The sequence below is a fragment of the Athene noctua genome, chromosome 2 (assembly GCF_965140245.1).
Source record: "Athene noctua chromosome 2, bAthNoc1.hap1.1, whole genome shotgun sequence".
Taxonomy (NCBI): Eukaryota; Metazoa; Chordata; class Aves; order Strigiformes; family Strigidae; genus Athene; species Athene noctua.
Window position 1 is genome coordinate 67080741 of NC_134038.1, and position 22576 is coordinate 67103316.

Here is a 22576-nt window from a genome sequence, read left to right on the forward strand (position 1 = left end):
AAGCAAGCTTGATTTTAAAAGCAGGAACAGTTGGAAAGGGGTTGACATACTTTTATGCTCTACCCAGAAATTAGACTTTGTCCCATTAAAATTATTATGAAAAGAAGTCACAGTTATTTGCATATCCATAACATTTATGATGTTATACCCTGGTGAGCTCTCAGATGTGTCTTCTTGTGGCAGAGCTCAGCTTTCTTGCTAGGTTGAATCCGTTTATCTTCTGTTTAGTTGACAGTAAATGGAACACGAGTCCTCTCTCCAAAACCACAAAGGAAAAGGTACTAAAATTAAATTTCTCCAAATAGGCAAATATCATCATCTGATTCCTCCATCTTTCTCACAAATATTTCTCTTTGATCAGCAAGGTAATAATGAAAGCGAGCAGCTGATTTAACCATTCCTTAGGGTGAGTAGTTTGTATTTCTTGAAACTTCTGTTCAACATTTTTGAATGCTTCAGCAGCAAGTTGGTGGTTGTGCTGGTCACTGCACAGTAACTCTCTTCTTTATACTTGTGCATTGGCTATACTGGTAATTTGCTTCAGCAGCAGCTGCAGTGATACAAATCCTGAGCAGAGCTATGTTTTAACTCAATTTCAACTGGGAAATTTTCCTTTTTTTTTTTTTTTTTTTTTTTTAAAGAAACTGCTTTGGAACCATTATTAGCTCATCCCAAACTCACTGTTGTCACTGTTTCACAACATGTTTTTGTTTGGTGTGTTGTTTTTTTGTCTTCGTTATGGCCAAAGACAGGATAATAATAATAATTTTGTTTAACAAAACAGCAGGATCAACTTGATTTGGTCCCCTGCATATAATTCTCACAAAATATATAATTAAATGTTGTGTCTAGATAGTCCCATCTTGTCTTTTAAATGAAATTCCAAGATTTTATAAACCAAGAATTTTGGCACGTGGTGGACTATGACAGTGATGACATTCTCCCTTTTTCAGTACTTATGGGCAGGCCATGGGAGGAAGATAACAGGAAGAGCAAGGTGGATTAAGATGAGAAATGTATGAGCAAAATTGTTGGGTACCATGTTTCTAATTCAACTCAATATCTTACAGAGTTATTTTTTGCATCTCCCTTTTTTTATTGTTAATGTTTTTACCTGGGGTTAGCCTTAAATAATGCAGCCTAAATTGGCTAGTAGTAGTCTTAATTTAAGCATACAATAGAATATACTCTTGGTAATTTGACAAATTACAAATCAATAGTTCTTTCTTTGGTTGCCTAATATGTCTCGTGCAGTGTTACTTCAGTTTGTTATTGAATTAATTTCTCTAATTATATTTCTACTATTTTTTTCATACATGTTAAAAAATGTTAGCTTATACAAATAAAATAAAGCTTATATAAATAAAATAAGTTCCATCTAGTTCCTGCTTTTTCAGGTGAGCAATATTGCCTTTCTAAGGCATTACCTGTACCTGGTTTGCATTACTGAGGAAGATGTTTCATTTTTAACCACTCACTGGTGTTAATCCATTCTCTTGTTCTGCTGTGAGAAGCATATTCAAAACAATTGGTAAATAGTGCGATAAATAATATAATTTATTATATCACCTTATAATGTAATGCAATAAATATTATTTTTACTACAGTCTTATTTTTTTATAATTAGATAAAAACTGTGTCCTGAAACAGTAAGTGGTATAATTTAAACTATAAATTTTTTCTTTTCATTTGTAGAAAAAGAAAAGTTGTGTGCATTTTTAGATTTTAAAAGCCTAGGCAGTTCTATTTTTGCTATACGGAGAAGTTTATCTCACAGGAGATGCCTGCACACAGATTCTTTTTGCTAGTTGTGAATAGTTTATATCTTCTCAAATCTCTTGTAACTAAAGAAATATTTCTGTGTTTTATTATATTTGATATTCCAATCAAACAAATATATTCGTCCTTCTTCTGAAAAAATAATATATATATTGCAAAAAAAGAAGAGGTATTCCTTCTCTTTTGTCCCTGAAGTTGTCTTACAAAATGAAAATGATAGTTTTGGGGTAGTTGGGACTTGCGAATGATTGTATCCTGAAGTGCTGTAATCACCATGATCGCTTATTATAAATAACAAAAAAAAAAAAAAAAAGCAGCAAATTTGAGAAGCAGTCACTTTATTTGGATATTATTTTTTATTTGGATATTATTTTTGTTGCAACTTGTGTAAATATTTTGGCAGAGGCCTAAACTGATCATAGACACCAAAATAACTAGAGTAATTACATAGTGAATTAATTAGTTAAATAGTTTAATTGAAACTCCAAATAAAACAATCTGAGTTCTTTACTTTGAGAAGTGGATGAAGTATAGATTTGACAGCAAGAAAATCATACTATCAATGTAAATGGCTTCAAAACTATTTTTCCCTTGTTTTGTGGTTGGCTGGTACTATGGATAAGTTAGTTTGCTGGAGAAGGTAACAGGTACCATCTCTTCCTTGATCTTTGGTTCTTATTCTCCTGGGGCAGATAGCTTAGTTTTCCTTAGGGAAAGTAGGCCACGTCCAGAAAGACTCAGCAATATGTCCCAGTGATGCCTCACTGCACTGTTTAGGGACTGCTGTGTTGGGAGCTGCCACCCCCATTTATTTTTCTGAGTGAACTCAGAAGCACAAGCAAATATTAAAAATATGACTGACTTAGTTGGTTATGATGTAGTGGTACCTCTGAGTAAAAAGCACTTGGAAGTACAGATGCCTTCCTCTCTGGACAGTGTTGAGCTGTGATTGAGCTGATTAAATCACTGTCTCATCGGTAGCACTGTTGGCTACAGGAGTGTCATCTGCCCTAGGAAGTGTAGGAGGTGGGTCATTTACTCAGAAGGGATCATCTTTAGGTTGAGCTTCCTTAGTGAAGACAAGTCCCTTCTCTGCAGAGCACTGTATTTTTTATGGTGCTCTGCTGCAGGAGCATTATAAAAAGACCAAAATAAGAGTCTGGGAGACCCAGGATGGGTTCAAGGTGAGGATTTACTGTGCTATTGGAAGCATGGGGTTTTTACAGCAATTGAATCTTATGAGGAGCAGCTGAGGGAACTGGGGGTGTTTAGTCTGGAGAAGAGGAGGCTGACGGGAGACCTCACTGCCCTGTGCAACTACCTAAAGGAGGGTGCGGAGAGCTGGGGATGAGCCTCTTTAACCAAGTAACGAGCAATAGGACAAGAGGGAATGGCCTCAAGTTGCACCAGGGAAGGTTTAGACTGGATATTAGGAAGCATTTCTTTACAGAACAGGTTGTTAGGCGTTGGAATGGGCTGCCCAGGGAGGTGGTGGAGTCCCCATCCCTGGAGGTGTTTAACGAGTAGGGTCAGCATAGCACTGAGGGATCTGGTGTAGTTGGGAACTGTCAGTGTGAGGTTAATGGTTGGACTGGATGATCTTCAAGGTCCTTTCCAACCTAGATGATTCTGTGAGGGCATTTTTGACAGGTGAAGCAGCTGCAGTCAAACAATACGGTCTGGAAAAGAAAATGGATGTGGAGTAGTAGTGACCTGGAACATAGGTATTGCTTGAAACCCGGGACTTTTGAGGAGGTTTTTTTTTTTGTCTTAGTTTATTAAAACACTAGAAATGGCACTTTTTATGCTTATTTAAAGATAATCAAGATGATAGTTGTGTCATTACCACTGTAAGTATCTGGTGCTATTACGTAATAAGCTACAAAATAACTCTTAAAACTGTTACAGCAACTCCGTGCCAATATGAGAGAGATGGAGAAACTCTGTTTGCGAGTCCGACAGGAGGACATCCCAGTTCTGCAGAGAATGATAAATCCCATTAAAGAGGAAGCTTCATTTGCCATAAAAGACTTTCTGCAGCTCCATTCTGAATCTGCAGAAGAACTTAAAAGACAACTTGGACAGGAGGATGCCTCTTTAACGAGATCTGCAACTGTAGGAGGAGGTAGTGGAATTTCATTTCTGTATCTAGTATGTCTATATTGTGGTATCCAGTCTGCAGTTTCTCTGACCAGATATAAATGAAGTAAACAAACGAGATTTCAGTTGAATAATAATTGTTAATCAAGAAGTGTATTTCTTTCCCTATACCACACTTTGCTCATGACTTGTGACTGAGTTTTGATAAGTGTAGAATGCTCTAATTAAGTATCTTAAGAAATTAAAATAGCTGTGACCTTCCATGAGAAAGATCCCATAGTGTTGGATCTTGAAGCAGAAGACTGTTTTTTTATAGGAAGCAGAATACTTACAGTCATGTTTCACAGTAGCTTGACTTCTCCACCCCCTCTCCCCTGCAAATCACTTGATCATGTGCAAGTAATCACTTAGACCATTTTCATTGAATTAGTGTTTGCACCAACAAGAAGAATACAATTTTACATGACAGACAGTATAATACACCACTACTGAAATATGGGGACAAGCGAGTCTCTATATAAAGAACACCTCTTCCTGTAGCATTTTAACTTGGGAACTGAAAAGAAACAGAAAACAGTATAAATGCATTTAAGGAAAAAATTTTGAAAACATTATAACATGCTACAAGTCAGACATGTTTTCCCTCCTTTTTGCACAAAATGTCTTTCATTCCTTGCTCTACCATTCTGTCTTCAGGGGAAGCCCTTCCTATGCTCTGGTAGTGTTCTCTGCTAATGATCTATGAGAATGTTGGTTATATCAGGATTAAATTCTTCTATGTAACAGTAATTAGTTTGATTGCTGCAGTAGCAGTATTGTTTAAAAATGTTTCAAAATTCCACCTGTCTTAAAATTGAAAGAGTATTCTCAGTCAGTGGCATTGTAGAAGAACCTGCTATCAAATTTGATTTCATCACCCTTGTTTCTGCATAAAGAACTCTTTAAAGTGTGATTAACAAGCTAGCGAGTCTAATGGTTGAGCAGGGAGAAAAGAAAAGTAGATTTGAAGACTGGGCTTGCTTTCGAGAAGGTCATGTGCAGTAGCATCCAAAACCTTATGAACATCAAGATGTATCAAATATAGAACCACAGAATAGTTTGGGTTGGAAGGGACCTTTAAAGATCAATAGTCCACCCCCCCTGCCATGGGCAGGGACACCTTCCACTAGCCCAGGTTGCTCAAAGCTCCGTCCAACCTGGCCTTGAACACTGCCAGGGAGGGGGCAGCCACAAAGTCTCCGGGCAACCTGTTCCAGTGCCTCATCATCCTCATCGCAAAAAATTTCTGTCTTCTTATGAAGCCAATAAAAAAAGACTTAATTGACTTCTGACATATGAATCCTGACTTTTTCAACACCTTCAGCATCTTGTAGTTGATTGTTTAGTAGTTTGTCCTAATGTCTTTGTGGGTTTCAGAGTCTGGCTATTCGCTGCACTCTCCTTCCCCACTGAAAAGGAAGGTAATAACTGAATCTGTTCTGTTGCAGTCCTCTGGGACCCCCTTACTGAAGTTCTCAGGAACATGCTTGAACTTTCAAAGGCTGTAGTGTGAATTTCATCAAACCCTCAGGACTTGAGGGTCCATTTTTTCCTTTCTTATTTAAATTAATTGCCTCAAATATCTGATTACAGTTACCTGTTTGTTTAAAGACTGATTTAATCTTTCTCTGGGTTGTCCATCCTTTTCATTCTTTACCTGGCAATGCACTTACACTTCCTGTGTCTTTCTCAAACTTCAAAGGCATTAAAAGAAACTTTCTTGCTACCATTTATGTCCCCTGGTAGTTGCAGTTTATTTGTGTCCTAGTCTTTCTGATATTAACTGTCCATACTTATATTATTGCTAGTACTCATCATAACTGTGTGTCGAATTCTTGATATCCAGGGCATTGAAGAGCTCTTGCTGAAGACAGAAACATTTTCTTCTGCATCAGGACAATTTGCTGTCATCTTCAGAATAGGCCATTTTATTAGTGTCTGCCAGCTCTTCTGCAGGCCTCTATCCTGTAGGAACTTCCCCATAGTTTCTATTAATCAGTTTGCTGAATTTGTTGATATCTCTTTTGGGGGGAGCTCATTGTCTTCAGTCTTTTACTCTTGAGTTTTAGAATAGTGAACTCTGGTGTTCAGTGATTCCCTTCATCCATATTAGTCATTACTTTCAGGTTCTTTGTGAGCTCTCTCTGTTACGTTCAGAACTAAATTTAAAATCTCTCTCTTTTTGGTAACTTGCTGCAGTTGTCCTCAATACATTTCATTGGAAAAGCCTTGTCCTGGCTTATTGCTTTTCTAACAGTTACACAGGTGGTAAATGGAAACTAGAGTTTAATTTCAAAGAACAGGACTGCTTTTTTAATCTGAAATACCTTTGAAGTATGGAGGACACTGAGCATAACAGCACTTCAGAAAGACAAGTAATTGATCAGAAAGATTGGGATGAGAAGAACAGAAAAATGTTACTGGAATGACATGCTCCTACAAGTCTGCTCAAGAATATGGAAATAAAGCACCCCATTTAAAATGAAATATACAATTAAACAGGCATTTTTTTTCAAGTTTGCCTGCCTGTGAAAGCAGCTCTGTTGAATTGCTAACACAGATGCAATATATTGCCTATTCTTTTGTGCTTGGAGGCTGCAGTCCTGAAAGCAAATCTTGGCTGCTGATCTTAATCAAAGGAGCTTCAGTATGCCCATTCTTGTAGCATGTTGCTTCCCATCTGGTAGAGGAGGAAGGAGTTTACAAATTCAAATCGCCCATTTAGAAGGCCTGTCAGTGATACGATGTAGTCCCTTCCCCCCTTCATCATCCTCAGCTGAGGTCCAATAGAAATGGAATTTAATTGCATTTTAAACAAATATTAACAAAAGGTGAGACTCCACACTTAAAATTACTAAAATCTTTTAAGCAACATATTGAATCTTCCAGAGCATTAGATTTTTATCTTGCATGTAATGAGGTGCGCAGCTACTCTATAAAATCTGCAGGGGTGTTTTGTATTATTGCATTTCTGTGGAGATGCTTTAAGTGAACTGGTGGAGCCACTTCCATTCTCAGTTCTATTAAAATTGGTTAGACTCGATAAAACATGAACTAGTGAATATAAATTTCTCACTCATGCTTTCATCCCAAATGTGACTTCACCTTCTCTTACCCTTCTTGTTTTTTACCTTATTTTTTTGAAGTGAGTAAAGAATTTTCCTGAGGAATTTTTTCTCACTAATTTTTAGTTACTAGAAAATGATAACAGCATAAAACTACTTACAATTTTAAGTTCTCTTGAATGTGTGTCATGAAAAACTTCAGTATCATTTATGTACTTCGAAGGATGTCCTTTTCTACAATAGGTCAGCAGAGATTGTTAAGGACGGAACAGAATAGGGAAGGTAATTTGTGAAGGAGGCAGTTTTGCTTAGTGAGCTTTTTTTTTTGCTTTTGAATTATGAATATTTTAATTTCATCCAATTTAGCATGTATGTGGCTGATTGGGGAAGAGTACAATTTTCTTGGCAGAAGAAACTTGGGTTTGAAATAGGATTGTGAAGGATTGAAACGGAATAAAATACTCAAAACCAATGTTAAATGTCAGAATATGTAGCAGAATCAGTTTCTCCAAAAATGCACACATTTGGATATATGATTAAGTATGTTGAAAAGGGAAAAGCAATACTTTAGAACTGAGTATATAACATTAATTAATCGATGTTATAAATGAAAAATATGTTCTGGAAGAACAGGTGATGATTGTAGAAGGTGAAGTGGCTTCCATGTTTAGATTCCTAAAGGAAAAGGGTAGAAATGAAAAACAAGACCAAAATAAAACCCCCAATCACTTACTTGTAGTTACTCTGCTACTCTGCTTACTTAGTGATTATGGCTGAATATTCATCAGCTTCATTGATGTTAGACTTCTATTGATCTGAGAGTAGGAAGATTAGGGCCTTAATGTATTTTGAGATACTGGGATTAAAATGTTGAGAAATGGACAAATGTTGAGAAAATGTATAATTTTTATTTTATTTTAAATTAATTCCATGAATAAGCATGCAGTATTACTGCTTTTATAATGAATAAGATTATTTTTATTTGTTTTCCATTGTTTGTATCTGTTGTAGTAACAGTAATATTATAGTACCTTGGCACATTCATTGTTTCTAAAGAAGATTTTAATGCAGTATTTACACTTCAGTATTGTTAGACATATCTAATCAGTCTTCCCCATATTAAGCTTTCTCTTGATAGTATCCTCCCAAGGAAGGAAACATAAGTGTCCTACAAAAAGTAGATATCTTCCTTCAGAAATTGAAGCCGTCTAAATTAACACGATCTTTGCACTGTGTTTACACACATACATTCTCCAGTCTGCCTTTTCATACTCTCAAGCTATTCCTTAATCCTTGCAACAACAAGACAAACTTGTTTGTTACTATTCTTTATTACCACTTAATTATTTCTCCATAATTATGCACATGTCCATTACATCTGTAGTGACTCAAGACTGGGCTCTTTGACAGGAGGAGGTATGTGTGTGTCCATTTTATCTGCTCTCCTCCATGCCACCTAGTTGTCCCCCATTCCCCATTTTTCCCACTGTATTTTGTCCTAATGTCTTATGTACCCGGTCCAGGTGATTTAGAAAGGAAGATACTTGAGAGTATCTTTTACACCACTGAGCTGCTAATGTTTGTCATCCTCACAGTATTGTCACCCAACTGGATCTAGCCCTGAATGCTGGGCAGTATGTTACTTGGTTTTCAATGCTTTTACTTTGAAAGCTTTTTCCTTCAGCTTTTTTTGGTCCTAAACGGCTGAAAATCAAACCAGTAGCATAATCATAAAATGAATAACTGTCTGTTCAGTTTTGGAAGTGGCAGTGTTTTTATGTGTCATATGTAAATGAAGTTTTTGTCCCAAGCTCAGTTTTCTTAGCTTGGTTGATACAAAATTAATTACCTGACCTTGAATTCAGGAGTATAATTTAATATCATTCTCAGAACTGATTGTGAAGGTGTGCTGATAGAAACAAATCCATTCCTTTGGCAATAACTTCCTTTTAGTGCTGTGAGTAAGACTTTTCCATATAAGATAATTTTCAGGGCTGTACTTGGCTTGAATTAGGTTAAGTATCAGTTTATCCTTGAGAAGCATTAAAAGCAAGAAACTTTGCACATCACCTGCTTTCTGATTCAGTTCATTTGTTTATAAACATCATGTTCCTCATTCAGAAACTTTACATAATGCGGAAGTGAAGGATGGCTCCCAAAGTTTAATCCAGATCTACTCCCGTCTTCCCGAAATACCTCACGAAGAAAATGCAGCTGAGTCCTGGGAAACTTTAGAAGAGGTATGTTGAAACTCCCTTACTGCCGTGTCTGTGCTCTTGCTTTTAACAACAGTTAGAAAATAACATTTGTTTTTTATTTGTAGGACTTGATTCACCTTAGTCAGTTGGTGGCTGACTTTTCTCTCTTAGTCAGTGTAAGTATTAATTTTGCATTCTATCCTAGATAGAGTTTTGTACAAAAAGAGGGTGAATGGGTAACTCCTAGTTGGGGGAAAAAAGATGAGAAATACTTCTGCCCGTAGTCTGCACTCAGACTGAGCTAGTATCACTTGATCAAAGTGACAGAATAGTAGAATAATATTAACTGCATTTATTCAGTCCAATAGTCAATACTACAAAATCCTAGTCACTTGTTGGAAACTTCAGGAAAATGCCAGCAGAGGCAGAGCAATTTCCCCAAAGCAAGCGGAGATGCCTGCACGAAGGTGCTGTCTTTGTTACTTGGGACTTGCAGTAAATACACGTACTTTCAAAGCTGGTACATCACCTGCTTTCCAAGTTGTAGGTGATGCATTATAATGTTTACATCAGATTGTCTAGCAGTAAGGTGAAAGCTTTTCTTTTGATTTTCAAGTGCCTACAGAAGAGGAATGTTCAAAGCCTTAGTTTAACTACTCTGCTGCCCCATCTGGTTAGAAAACTAACAGCTTGTCCTTCCCTACATCAGTGACTCACTGCCACAAGTATCTTTGTGGCTCTCCTGTTGATTCAGGCTCTCTCAAGGTAATTTTTTGAGGCAATAGTCTTCTGTTTCAGCACTAGTGCTGGTAATTGCTCCTAAGATCTTGTCACCAGAGCAACTACCGATGTTCTAGCCAGTGCCCTTGGCCACAAGCTGAACCTCAGTAGAAGCTCTGCAGTGCTGACTGGAGACACCTACCCTGGTCCCATTCATTTTCACAATTTCCGATTGTAATGGTGACAAAAGCCTTTACTGCACAGGGTGGATGTTTCTCAGGTACTTTTTCTCGCTTAATCAGGAGCACTAGAAAAATCTGAAGTTTCCCTCACCTTTATCACGCCCTTTCTCTGCTCTCACAAAGCTGCCAAAAGGTCTTCATCATCCGTACTCAGTTCCCAATGTTTAGTTCTTCCTGTGCCACAGGGAATTTAAATCCACAATTCTCATCTCCTAGGAGTTCTTTAATCTCCTTGCTGTTGAGTTAGTTGGGATAGATAACCTAGCTTTTATCCTTTCTGCTGAATATGTGCTGCTTCACATACAGAAAAAAAAAAAAAAAAAGACTGCAATTCATTAGGCTGGAGAGGGATTGCAAAAATTTTTATGCAGTGCCTAAATGTTAGCAGCTTTAGCTACAAAGGAGGAGTTCCTGTTCCCAGGACTTTCTGGATTACCATCATTAGATATAATAGCAAGCATCTAAAGTCTGTGGATTGGATAGTAGATGAAGATGACTTGGTGGATTCAGCAGTTTCTGAATTATGAAGAGGAAAAAAGTTCAGAATGCCTTTTATTTTAAGCTGAACATTAGCCGTCTCATTATTTTGTGACATTAAACAGCCCGGGCACTGCTGAGATTAAAATAAGAACAAACAAACCTGCAAACCCCTTTATCTTCTGCTCCAGAAACTGCAGGGGAATCTGCCTGCATTTGGGGAAAGGCTGGAACGTTTTCATAAAACCAAACAGTAAAATACAGAGCAACATCAACTACATTTTCAGTACTGTCCCTAGTCTATTTGTAAAGTTAAGTCAGTGTTTTATGTCATGATTAAACACTTCTGTTTGTATTTCTTGGTGCAGCTTTGTATGTTGGAGTTGGTACTGATCTTATAAATGCTCTTTATAGAATTTTTTTTGAACGTGAAACTCAGCAGGAAACAAAAAGGCTAGTTTGGGTTATTTTTCCCTTTGAATGCGAGGTCATCTATTCACAGAAAAGATTTCGACATCATATGTTTTGGGTTGTTTTCTCTAACTGCAGCAACACGTTGTATAATACCCACACCATAGTGTTACTTAATAGTTAAGAGTTTTTTTAAAGTAAGTTTGTCGTTTCAGCACAGTTTATCAGATGCTATTAATGAACCACCATTAAGGCTGCACGGCTGCAGTGTGTAGCAGATGAAAGCGGCTGTGGAGCCCTGATTACAGGCATTAAAATGGTGTGTATTGGCTCACTGCTGCTTCACAGCAGGTTACCTCACTCATAATTCCTTTGCATCTAGTCTCAGCAGGAGAAGATTGACAGGATTGAAGACCATGTCAACAGTGCTGCTGTGAATGTTGAAGAGGGAACCAAAAACCTGGGGAAGGTAGGGATCTGCTCCTGCTGGTGAATCAATGGTACTCTGCCTCCCAGCAATCCTCTGTATTAACCCAATTGATCTGCCGTCTTTAATGCTGAGGGAGCCAGCAATTAAGGAAATAAGGAAGAAATAACCCACAGGTAGCAGGGGGAAAAAAAAAAAAATCAATCTCTCTTGTAATCTTCTATCACATCCAGGCTACTAGGAAATACAAATTTTTTTCCTTCTTTTTTTTATGCTATTCTGATGCTACTTTGGTTTACCTGCAAAGACAAGTGCATTCAGTGATTGGCTCACAAGAATCAAATAAGCGTAAAATAACAGGTGGATAGTAACATGCAATTTCAATCCCATTCTATGTAGATGTCAGTGATAGTTACTAATAAGCCACAAACGTAGATTCAGGCACATGACTGAAAAGTCTGAGCATTTTCTCAGTTCCTCATTTGATTTAATAGTGGAGACAGGTAATACTGTACATAATCACCCTGAACCACGTTAAAGGACATGGTTCGCAACTGCATGAGAGAGCTCAATTTTGAATTGTTTTTTGTATGTTCCGTCATGTATGTGGGATAGTAGAGCATCTTTTTTTGAATACTAATTTGTAAAGTTATATCATCGTATCACTGAGCATTCAAGTCATTGCCAAGAGCAATGAGGGGAAAATGCATATCACTACAGGCAAGTATTCTAACTTTTTTTTTTTTTTTCCCCTTTACAGGCTGCAAAATACAAGCTGGCAGCTCTGCCTGTGGCAGGTGCAGTCATTGGTGGAGTGGTGGGGGGTCCTATTGGTCTCCTTGCAGGCTTCAAAGTGGCAGGAATTGCAGCTGCACTTGGTGGTGGGATTTTGGGTTTCACAGGTGGAAAATTGATACAGAGAAAGAAAAAAAAAATGATTGAGCAGGCCTCTTCCAGCTGTCCAGAGCTTTCTCACCAAAGTGCCAAAAAATCCAGCTGAAGTACAGATTCATTATGACTGAGAATGAAAGTGTAGTGGCTGCGCTAATGACAGACTTGCAGCCTTATGCTTTATCTAAGGCTGAGTTGGGTGAATTTTGACAACAGTACTGTTACTTGGGAGGGTGAAACAGTAATGTCAGGATTTCTCTTTTTAGATGTGGTGACATGAGTCCTTTGAAAATTATATGGATAACTTAATTACAGAATTCTTAGGTGAGTGATATGCACAGCTGTAACAATGAGTGACAGGTGCTTCAAATGCCAAATTTGCACAAAGCATCTTGCAGACAATACAAAGAGAAATACTTGGAAAACCCCAGTGCTTTCCCATGAACACTACCCGGAAGCTGGAGCTTTTATTATAGTGCTCCAAAGAAAAGGAAATAAGCTCCATCTTTCTATCGTGGTCATGGTACTTTAAATTTACTTTCGTTTATCTGGATTTCCAAACTCTTCCTGTGTATAACCCGCAGGTATGACTGACTGTGCCTGGTCACTAATGCACAGGGAAGCATATGCTGCCATAAGAAAAGGTGAAAATGTTGGGTGAGCTATGTAGGAAAAAAACCTCATGTATATCCCACATTTGCCTCCATCAAGCAAATCGGATCAGCATCATCATCAGCTTTCCCCCTTTTTTGGGTACTTTTTTTTTTTTTCATTTGTAAACTCATCTTGTTCAAAGTGTATTTAAGAACTAAGCAGTCTAAGCAGCAACCCTGCAGGACTGCTACTGGAGAATAATTTTCCACGGCCGTTCAACTCCTTGGCTTGTCCTGAAAACACCACCCAGGATAAAGTACCAAGCTCTGGCATTCTGAGCTTGAGGCCTCCAGTTGACTTAAGCAGCACTTACTGCTAGACGTTGCCCTTGCTTCTCATCTCCTGCCACCAGCAGAGCTCTGGTGGGAGAGCTAAATGTGCTTCCCTGGAACACTGTGCTGCAGCCAGGCCCACTCCCTCAGTAGTCATCCTTATCCTTCAAGGGTGGCATCAGGCACCAGGTCCAAGGATGGTGAAGCAGCGAGGCCCTTTAAATGGTGCCAGCGTCAAATGACAACCCCAGATGATGGGACTGTTTTGAAAACATCAACCTGATACTGTTTACAAGTAGTAAACTGTGCTTGTTTGGGTCAGCTGCGCACCTCCTGCGTGCTGTTCAGTTCTGAAACGCCTGCTTCCACTCGCACTGTAGAGCAGCTTCTCAGCCTTTTCAAGATTTTGGGACATGCTGTGGAGCCTGTATGGGGTGAGATGCTGTAAGTGCTTTTGCTGGCTTTTTATCGCTGATGCCTGTTATTCTTACTATCCTTCTCTTGCTGCTTAAGAAGCCTTGCGCTTCTGAAACCTCCATTGTTAAATACGGATGTGCTAATGTGTTTTTATTGTCACATAATTGTACTATTGTCATGTCATGTACTGTTCAGCACATGGTCCTACCTCCATCCTTCCAGGACAGTTCCCACACTATTGCTGCTACTGTTTGGGGGAGCAGAAATTGAGGTTGGGAAGCCACTTTTTAAGTTTTTTAGATTGTTCAATTCATGGTGAGCTCTGCTTGAGTCCAGTTTTATTAGGCGAACGCTGAAGTCAGTGTTCAGTGATAAGGCTCCCTAGCAGGGAGCACTGTATAAGGAAGCACACTGGGGAAAGACCTCCCTTTTCCCAACCAGTACTTTGATACCATCATTGGAAATAGCTATCTACTAATGACACATGACAGGGTTTTGTGCCTAGAGACACTGTAAGCAACTGTTAGTTACAGCACAAATGTCTTTTTCTAAACAGTTCTTTCTCGTTACTTTTAAAATATGATTGAAATTGCTTTCAGTTAGAGCACTGTGTCTATTTTAAGTAGGTCTGAGGCTCAGGGAAGCAACATGTGCAAGAATAGTTTTCACAAGTAATTGCGAACATTGTCAAAACTGCATGGGTTAAAGCCACAGTGCCTACATCTGTAAAATCAGCTGGAGAGAAAAAACATGACCCAAGTAGTTCAGCTCATTTGCTCCTGTCAGGAAAAAAGCATTTTTCTTTAAATACATCTACTTTGGATGTAAACACATTTAGTGAGCTTGTAACAACTCCATACTAAGGCTGTTTCTTCCTTTGATATGTAATTTTTGCATTTAAAGGAAGAAACTAAGGAAAAAAAGTGTTCTTAATCAGAAACTCTGGTTGATTCGTTGTATGATTTAAAAAAGCTATGTCTGCTTTCCTACTGTATGCTCTGAATCCTTGTGCATTTATTTAAATGACAGCAGCCACATCAGAGACATTGTGGACTCCACCCTCTCCCCCCCAAGCTGGATTAATGCCAGGACAATCTAAATTCATAAAACCGAATTCCTGCCATAGCTTATACTAACTCAGCTTGGTATGCACTCAATTTTATGAAATATATAGCACAAAACCTGTTCTTCCTCCTTGCATCTTTAAGGAAGCAACTTCAAAACATTATGTACACACTTAACTTGGGAGACTATTATTTAAACTGATTTTTTAAAAATGGGTGGGTTATTTACATATCTGAAGAAAGATGGGCATCTGAGTAACCAAACTAGTATTTAAATTGCTAGGCATGTTAGTCAGAAGAAATGTAAGATATAAATAATTCTTTCAGACCAAATAAAAGTTTTTGCCTATGAAACCAGTTGTAGTATTTATTGAGGATGTTGGGGTTCATTTTCTTTCAGCATCTAACAAATTACCTCATCAAAAATTTTACAATTTTAAAATAATTGCTTTACCAAGATTTAAGAATCCTGTATTGAGTTACCAAACACATGCTTCAGCTGTTGAAATATTTACATTGATTGAAATTAACACGTTTGTAAAAACACTGCATGCATCTAGTAACTCATACACATAGGCCTGCTCTGAATGGGCTCCCTAAGTTCAATTAAAGAGATTTTGGAAGGGTTTTGTTCCATTATGGGGATAACACTAATACTGTCTGACAGCTTCCCAGGAAGGCCTTCACGAAGTGTGGAAGGGAGCAGTTAGCTGGGCACCAAACGGCCAGAACCACTGCTGTAGAGGGTCAGAGCTGAAGGGCTCCGTTTGAAACGCATCTCACATTTTGCCCAGCACTTGCTTTCTCTAGGCAAATTCTCTGTATCATCTGATATCAAAAGGCTCAAGTGCTACTCAACATTATGTTAGGCAAGCATACCTCGACTTGGCTGTTCAGCCTGCTTGCAAATAGAAAAATTACTTGAAAGTTGGTGCAGCCAGGTCAGTGTCATCAAGAACCCAGGAAAACTGGGTCCAACTCCAGTGAATACACAGTGGAATGACTGGAGCGTGTAACCGTCATAAAACTGTTACATCTCATTGTCTACCTTGTGCTGGGATGCCAAGGCTCTGTGAACAAGTCCTTACTCAGAAAGCAAACTTGGATTAAGGAATGGTGGAAGGGGTTCCTCTCTCCCTTTCTAGCTGAGGTGGAGTTAATTTTCCCTGTAGCAGCAATCGCAGTGCTGTGCTTTGCAGTGGTAGCTAGAACGGCATCAATAACACACCAGTGTTTGGCTGCTGCTGACCAGCAGCAGCGCTCGCACAGCATCGAGGCTGTCTCGATGGAAAATTCTGCCCCCCAACCACTGGGCTGGGGGCGGGCAAGATCTTGGGCTGGGACACAGCCATGACAGTTGACCCTAACTGGCCAAATGGATATTCTGTACCATATGATGTCTGCTCAGTGATAAAAGCTAAGAGGGGGGGCATTTGTTATTACAACATTTGTCTTCTGGAGCAACCACTACATGTACTGAAGCCCTGCTTCCCAGGAAGTGGCTGGACATTGTCTGCTGATGGGAAGTAGAGAGCAAATCTTGCTTTCCTTTGCTGTATTAAACTGCCTTTATTTTTGACCCATGAGGTTTTTTTCCTATCTTACTTTCTCCCCACCCTGCCCTGCTGAGGAGGGGAGTGATAGAGCAGCTTGGTGGGCACCTGGTGTCCAGCCAAGGTCAACCCAACACAACCAGCCATGGGACTGTGAGGAATATGATGAGGTAGCATCTCTCTCCAGAAAGAGAAGGCTGGACATCTTCTACAAACCAGGTATATTATTTATAAACAAGAAGCCCAAGAAAAAACAAGCAAGATGAGTGATGAGTACTTATATTCACAATGTAGGAATTAACTAAAATTTCAGATGCCCAAACAACTCCAGAAGTTCTGTAGCACCACCTGCAGATAACAAGTGGCAGTCTTAAATTCCAGCTGGAAGGTGGTTTGACGCAGCTGCCAAAAATGCTTTATTTGGCATGAGATGGAGAATGGGACAGGAGAAGACCTGGCTTTTAAGAACTTAATGTGCACTTCAAAATGCAGATTCACAAAACTGATGAAAAAGTATGCCTGTAAACAAAATCTTGCAATGCTCTTTTAGCCAGCAATTCTGCATCTGCTCAGTTAGCTGTAGTTTAGTGGTGGCTGGTACTAGCAACTGTTTCCTCAGAATCACCCCTGACAAAGCTCATGTGCCTGTTGCTGCAGGGGCTGGAGGGAGCAGGCTCTCCCGGGATCAACTTTTGCCACAGTTGCACAGGACCATGTCAGTCTCCTGCCAAGAATTGAGAAGGTGGCATCTAGCTGAGACACAAAAGGCATCCTGAGCTGAGCTGCAGCACTTGGGGCACTCACTGAAGTAAACGTGAACCCAAAGAACAAGCTTGCTTCTAAGGACACTAAACTTCAGGGGCCCCAAGTCATGAACCTAGAGTCTTTGCAATAAGTGTACTGTACCAATACTACACTAATTCATCTCCAGCAATACACCCCAAATTAACAAATATTTTTCCGTCTTACAGTTTCTCTATGTTCATCTCACCAAACAGCCTAAAGATTAATTGAGAAAAGCCCATATTCTGATATTATGCAGGACAGAAAAGCCTCCACAAGGAAGTAGTGATTCCTCCTTCAGAGCAGAATTCAAAAAATATGCAATAAATAAGGCACAAGCCAGACAAAAAGCATAACAGAAAATTTGCAATGGTTGTTCAGAAGTAAATGTCTGCCAGGAAGACAGGGACTCAAGAAAAAAAAGAAAAAAAAAGACTAATCATATCACATACATCCATAGATTAATTTAAGACTGACAAAAATAAGATGGCAGCCCACCCCTAGTCTTCTCCTACTTTGAAGTGTTTCCAACATTCATACTCTTTTAATACAACTGTGTGGATAATATAACAATCTTCATAATTCCAGGAAATCAGAGCAGGTCAAAGTACAGCCATTATCATTAAAACTTTTCCTTTCCTCGCTTGTTATTTTAATAGTCAGAATTGTTTAATCACTTAGACATTTACACCCAGTAAAGCACCACACGAGATTCTGTAAAACTTTAATTTATTCCCCTCCCACGTATCCAGAATAGAAGACCGTCTTAAGTTGAAGAAAAATGTGACAAAGAAATAAGATTACCAGGATAGCTGTTCACATGAAGAAGAAAAAGCACATACTACCAAGGTTACACAGAAAACAACCCAAAAGTCCTATTTAATGGGATAGTGCAAGTTAACAGCATGTCTCTGGCAAGGATACCTTCATTTGGATTATAAAAGTTTTACAGAACAGAGTTAGATCAAGAGTCTGGATGGGTCTCTGGTATTTTACTATAGTATTAGGAACGTACTGTTTGAAAGATGCTGTACAGAATGACCCACCAAACAAATGTATTTACAAGCCTGGGGAGAAAAAAAAATTATTTTTGTTTATTCAAAATAAAAATACACACAGAATTATGAAAATATAGGTTTACTATTTCCACCACACAGAAGTCAATGCTGCTGTCTGAAAGGCTTGCAAGATTATTTCAAGTTTTTTTTAAAGTTCATCTTTTTCCCTCAATAAGGTGTACCTATGTTCACTGGGTGCCAATTTCTGGAATGAGCTCTCTGGTGGGCTGCTTGCTAAATCCTGAATTGGCTGAAAAACACAACAAACAGTAAATTGCTTGTTAGACTGATTTTAATAATCACTTCCATTAAATGAACTTCTAACATTAATTATGTGAGTGCACAAATGTCCAGCATTTTCACAAACTGAGGGGGCTTATTTTGGGAGGAATATTATAAGTGTCCCCCTGCCCCCATTAATTAATCAAGCACCATCAGTTAAGGATATTCCTTTTGTTGGTAACACAAATGCACCCCCACTGTATTATTTGAATCTACCACTTGCTTTGAAGGTATTCTAGTCTGTGTGTTTGTTTTTGAGATACACCAGGGCAAAAATGGCATTGCTGCCAAAGTGTTTTAGAATTTATTTTCTATGGAAACTAAAAAAAACCCAAACCCACCAAACAATTCAAGGGACATACATGACCTAGGACAGCAGCCTCCAGATTAATTAAGGCCAGAATTTCCATCACACATGCACACACATCTTCCACAAGATGGCAGGATGCCATACTGAGATAAGCAAGTAAACATCCCAGGTCTGGTGTGCATTTTTCAAGGCAGAATGGAGACAAAAGCAAGCCTGCAGCTCTAGGCAACGAGCCTATGCCCAGATCCAGGGACTCAGCAGGCTTCCTCCCTGCCTGGCCAAGCCTCTTCCACACTGCAACTGACTCTGAGTGTCTTCCTCACACACGCCTGTCTTGCTCTGAGCTGACCGACTGCCTGGCCTACGCCTCAGTCTCCAGCCCTATTTTCTGCATCTCCTCCTGTTGACCTAAATTCTGGTTTCTCAGTGAATTCCTGAGAATCACAGGGAGTTACCAGTTAAATGAATTACTGCTGAGACAATTCAGCCTGCATGTTTTCACAGTCATGACAATATTTAAAAAGCAGTCGTTCTCCAGGCCCAAGGCAAGCCCTCCAGGGCTTTCATGCTTTTAAATCTTTCAACTTTGAGGAGGACAAGAGAAGGCTGCACTCACACAGCTTAGCATATCCCACAGATGACCAGGAAAATGAGCCTGTAGCCATAAATCACTTCTGTCCCTCACCCACGGGTTCTGGGGTGGCCCAAGGCACCCCAACACAAGGGCACCAGACCTCCTCTGGGACCAACATGGCTCTCTGAGTCCTAGACAATACAACATATAACTTCAGTGTTTAAAAAAGTTACTTCTTTAGAAAGTGCCTGAGGTAATGAGAAATTTGCCTGACAGGCTAATACATTTGCACTTCTCAGCATGACACTGAGGGTGCTCGCCAAGCCACTTTCCATCATTTACCAGCAGTCCTGGCTGACCGGGGAGGTCCCAACAGATTGGAAATTGGCCAGTGTGACACCCATATATAACAAGGGTCAGAAGGATGATCCAGGAAATTACAGGCCTGTCAGCTTGACTTCGGTGCCTGGGAAGCTGATGGAGCATCTCATCCTGAGTACCATCATACAACACGTGAGGAACAACCAAATGCTCAGGCCCAGTCAGCATGGGTTTATGAAAGGCAGGTCCTGCTTGACAAACCTGATCTCCTACAACAGGGCGACCTGCTTAATGGATGGGGGAAAGGCTGTGGATGTTGTCTACCTTGACTTTAGTAAGGTCTTTGACACTGTTTCCCACAGTATTCCCCTGGTGAAACTGGCTGCTCGAGGCTTGGATGGGCACACGCTTTGCTGGGTAAAAAACTGTCTGGATGGCCGGGCCCAAAGAGTTGTGGTGAACGGAGTTAAATCCAGTTGTTGGCCGGTCACGAGTGGCGTCCCCCAGGGCTCGGTGTTGGGGCCACTCCTGTTTAACATCTTTATTGATGATCTAGACGAGGGGATCGAGGGCACCCTCAGTCAGTTTGCAGATGACACCAAGTTGGGTGGGAGTGTTGATCTGCTCGAGGGTAGGGAGGCTCTGCAGAGAGACCTGGACAGGCTGGAGCCATGGGCTGAGGCCAACTGCAGGAGTTTCAATCAGGCCAAATGCCGGGGGCTGCCCTTGGGCCACAACAACCCCCAGCAGCGCTACAGGCTTGGGGAGGAGTGGCTGGAGAGCTGCCAGTCAGAGAGGGACCTGGGGGTGTTGATTGACAGCCGGCTGAACAGGAGCCAGCAGTGTGCCCAGGGGGCCAAGAAGGCCAATGGCATCCTGGCTTGTGTCAGCAATAGCGTGGCCAGTAGGGACAGGGAAGGGATCTGACCCCTGTACTCGGCACTGGTGAGGCCGCCCCTCGATTCCTGTGTTCAGTTTTGGGCCCCTCACTACTAAAAGGACATTGAATGACTCGAGCGTGTCCAGAGAAGGGCAACGAAGCTGGTGCAGGGTCTGGAGCACAGGTCGTACGAGGAGCGGCTGAGGGAACTGGGGGTGTTTAGTCTGGAGAAGAGGAGGCTGAGGGGAGACCTCATCGCCCTCTACAGCTCCCTGAAAGGAGGGTGCAGAGAGCTGGGGATGAGTCTCTTTAACCAAGTAACGAGCAATAGTACAAGAGGGAATGGCCTCAAGTTGTGCCAGGGAAGGTTTAGACTGGGTATTAGGAAGCATTTATTTACAGAACAGGTTGTGAGGCTTTGGAATGAGCTGCCCAGGGAGGTGGTGGAGTCCCCATCCCTGGAGGTGTTCAAGAGTAGAGTTGACATAGCGCTGAGGGATATGGTGTGGTTGGGAACTGTCAGTGTGAGGTTAATGGTTGGACTGGATGATATTCAAGGTCTTTTCCAACCTTGATGATTCTGTGATACGAGCTGAATGGTTTATCAAGATGATATAAGGCTGATCGAGATACAATCAGAAAACTGGGGTGAGCAGAGGGAATTGGGGCTGGTAATGTCCTTTCTTTTCTGCCTCTGAGATTAAACTATACACTGAGGTGCTCTTGAGTTTTGTCTGGAAAAGGATCTAGTAGTTGTGTTCCAGAAGAGATCCCAGGTACGACTTCCAGGCATGTAATTATACAGCATGACAACCTTTGAGCTTCCAGTGAGGAATCCAAACTGACAAATGCAGCCTGTGACCACTATTAATGCCCCTTGTTAACTGCATTAACAAAAGTAACAAGCCCTATTACTGCTTATCAATCTTTTGTTGATGCTTTAATTTGACACCTGCTTGGATTGGTGATGGAGTAAATATATAAAATATGTAATCCATTGATGTTTCCCCTTAGAAGCACCCTCTCATAGTGTGACATGGGAAATAAAGCATCTATGACATATCAGTTTTTCCACTGAAATCACATGAGAACGTAGGAGCAGCTCTATGAGCTCAGAACAGTCATCTAGCCCAAGATCTTCTGTTTCAGTGGAAAAAAAAAATTTTTTATACTCTTCCCTTATTCAAGGCAAACAGGTACCACACTTCCTCCTAATCTCTCCTTGCCTTTACCAAAAGGAAGAGCTAAGCAGAAGCAGCAATGTTATTATTCTATAAACAGATTTCGCTTTCAGAAGACTAAAGTTAAAAGTACACACACATTAGAAAGTACAGTGCTGACAGGGAGTTAAAAAGGTCTTTATTAAATGGCCAAGTTAAATGTATTTGTTGTAACCTTACCTGACCAGGTGCTACATCAGTTGGATCAGGGCCGTGATGAAACTCTCTATGCAATTTTCCAGAATGCAAGTCTAGTACAAATTGCTTCAGTTTACCTGGAACTCTGGAACAAATCCAACAGAAACACCCAGGTGTTTATTACGAGTTAAGTCCAAACACAGAAGATTTAAAGTGCACAGTTTAGTAGCCAACTTCTGTTTATCTAGCACACTGTGTCCACTTTTAGGTGATTAATAGAAGACAGGAAGCCAAATGGTTTGTTAAGGTACCCTACCAGCTTCTTTTTCTTTCCCCTGTCTCTTGAGAACACAGCAAGTATTTCATCTTTTCAATAACTCCCACAGAGTTCTACTAACCGATAACTTCATTGTGTACTCCCTTCAGCTCCCCACTAACCATAATGTAAGAGAGAACAGCAGGTTCCAAATGCACAGTTTACAGATACAAATGACAGTTGGGGAGCAGTATTGACAAAACATCTTTGAAAGGCTCTCTAGTGCTTGAGCAACTCCATATACACTAGAGATAAGCACTAAGAGGATATCAATGTAAATCTAATCTGAGATCATCTACTGTCACCCACAGCAAACGTGCTAAACTACAGCATCCAATTTTATTTATGAAACGTGAAAGAGACTAAAAAGCTTAAAATGAAGACT

At 40.1% G+C, this 22576-nt stretch overlaps 2 protein-coding genes across 6 annotated transcripts in view; one reads left to right on the forward strand and one right to left on the reverse strand.

Moving 5' to 3' along the window:
• Positions 1-15759, forward strand: part of STX17 (syntaxin 17) — a 37535-nt gene extending 21776 nt beyond the window's left edge. For all 5 annotated transcript variants that reach the window (XM_074899345.1, XM_074899341.1, XM_074899343.1 and 2 more), the window contains exons 6-10: positions 3688-3904; positions 9105-9223; positions 9307-9357; positions 11414-11500; positions 12219-15759. In XM_074899345.1, the coding sequence (XP_074755446.1) occupies positions 3688-3904; positions 9105-9223; positions 9307-9357; positions 11414-11500; positions 12219-12458 (714 nt within the window). In that variant the 3' untranslated portion in view covers positions 12459-15759. The remainder of the gene's footprint in view (positions 1-3687; positions 3905-9104; positions 9224-9306; positions 9358-11413; positions 11501-12218) is intronic.
• Positions 15760-17456: 1697 nt separating this feature from the next.
• Positions 17457-22576, reverse strand: part of ERP44 (endoplasmic reticulum protein 44) — a 53785-nt gene continuing 48665 nt past the window's right edge. Inside the window, exons 11-12 of the mRNA XM_074897794.1 lie at positions 21918-22020; positions 17457-18400 (exon numbers count right to left, since the gene is read on the reverse strand). Coding sequence (XP_074753895.1) covers positions 18299-18400; positions 21918-22020 — 205 coding nt within the window. The 3' untranslated portion in view covers positions 17457-18298. The remainder of the gene's footprint in view (positions 18401-21917; positions 22021-22576) is intronic.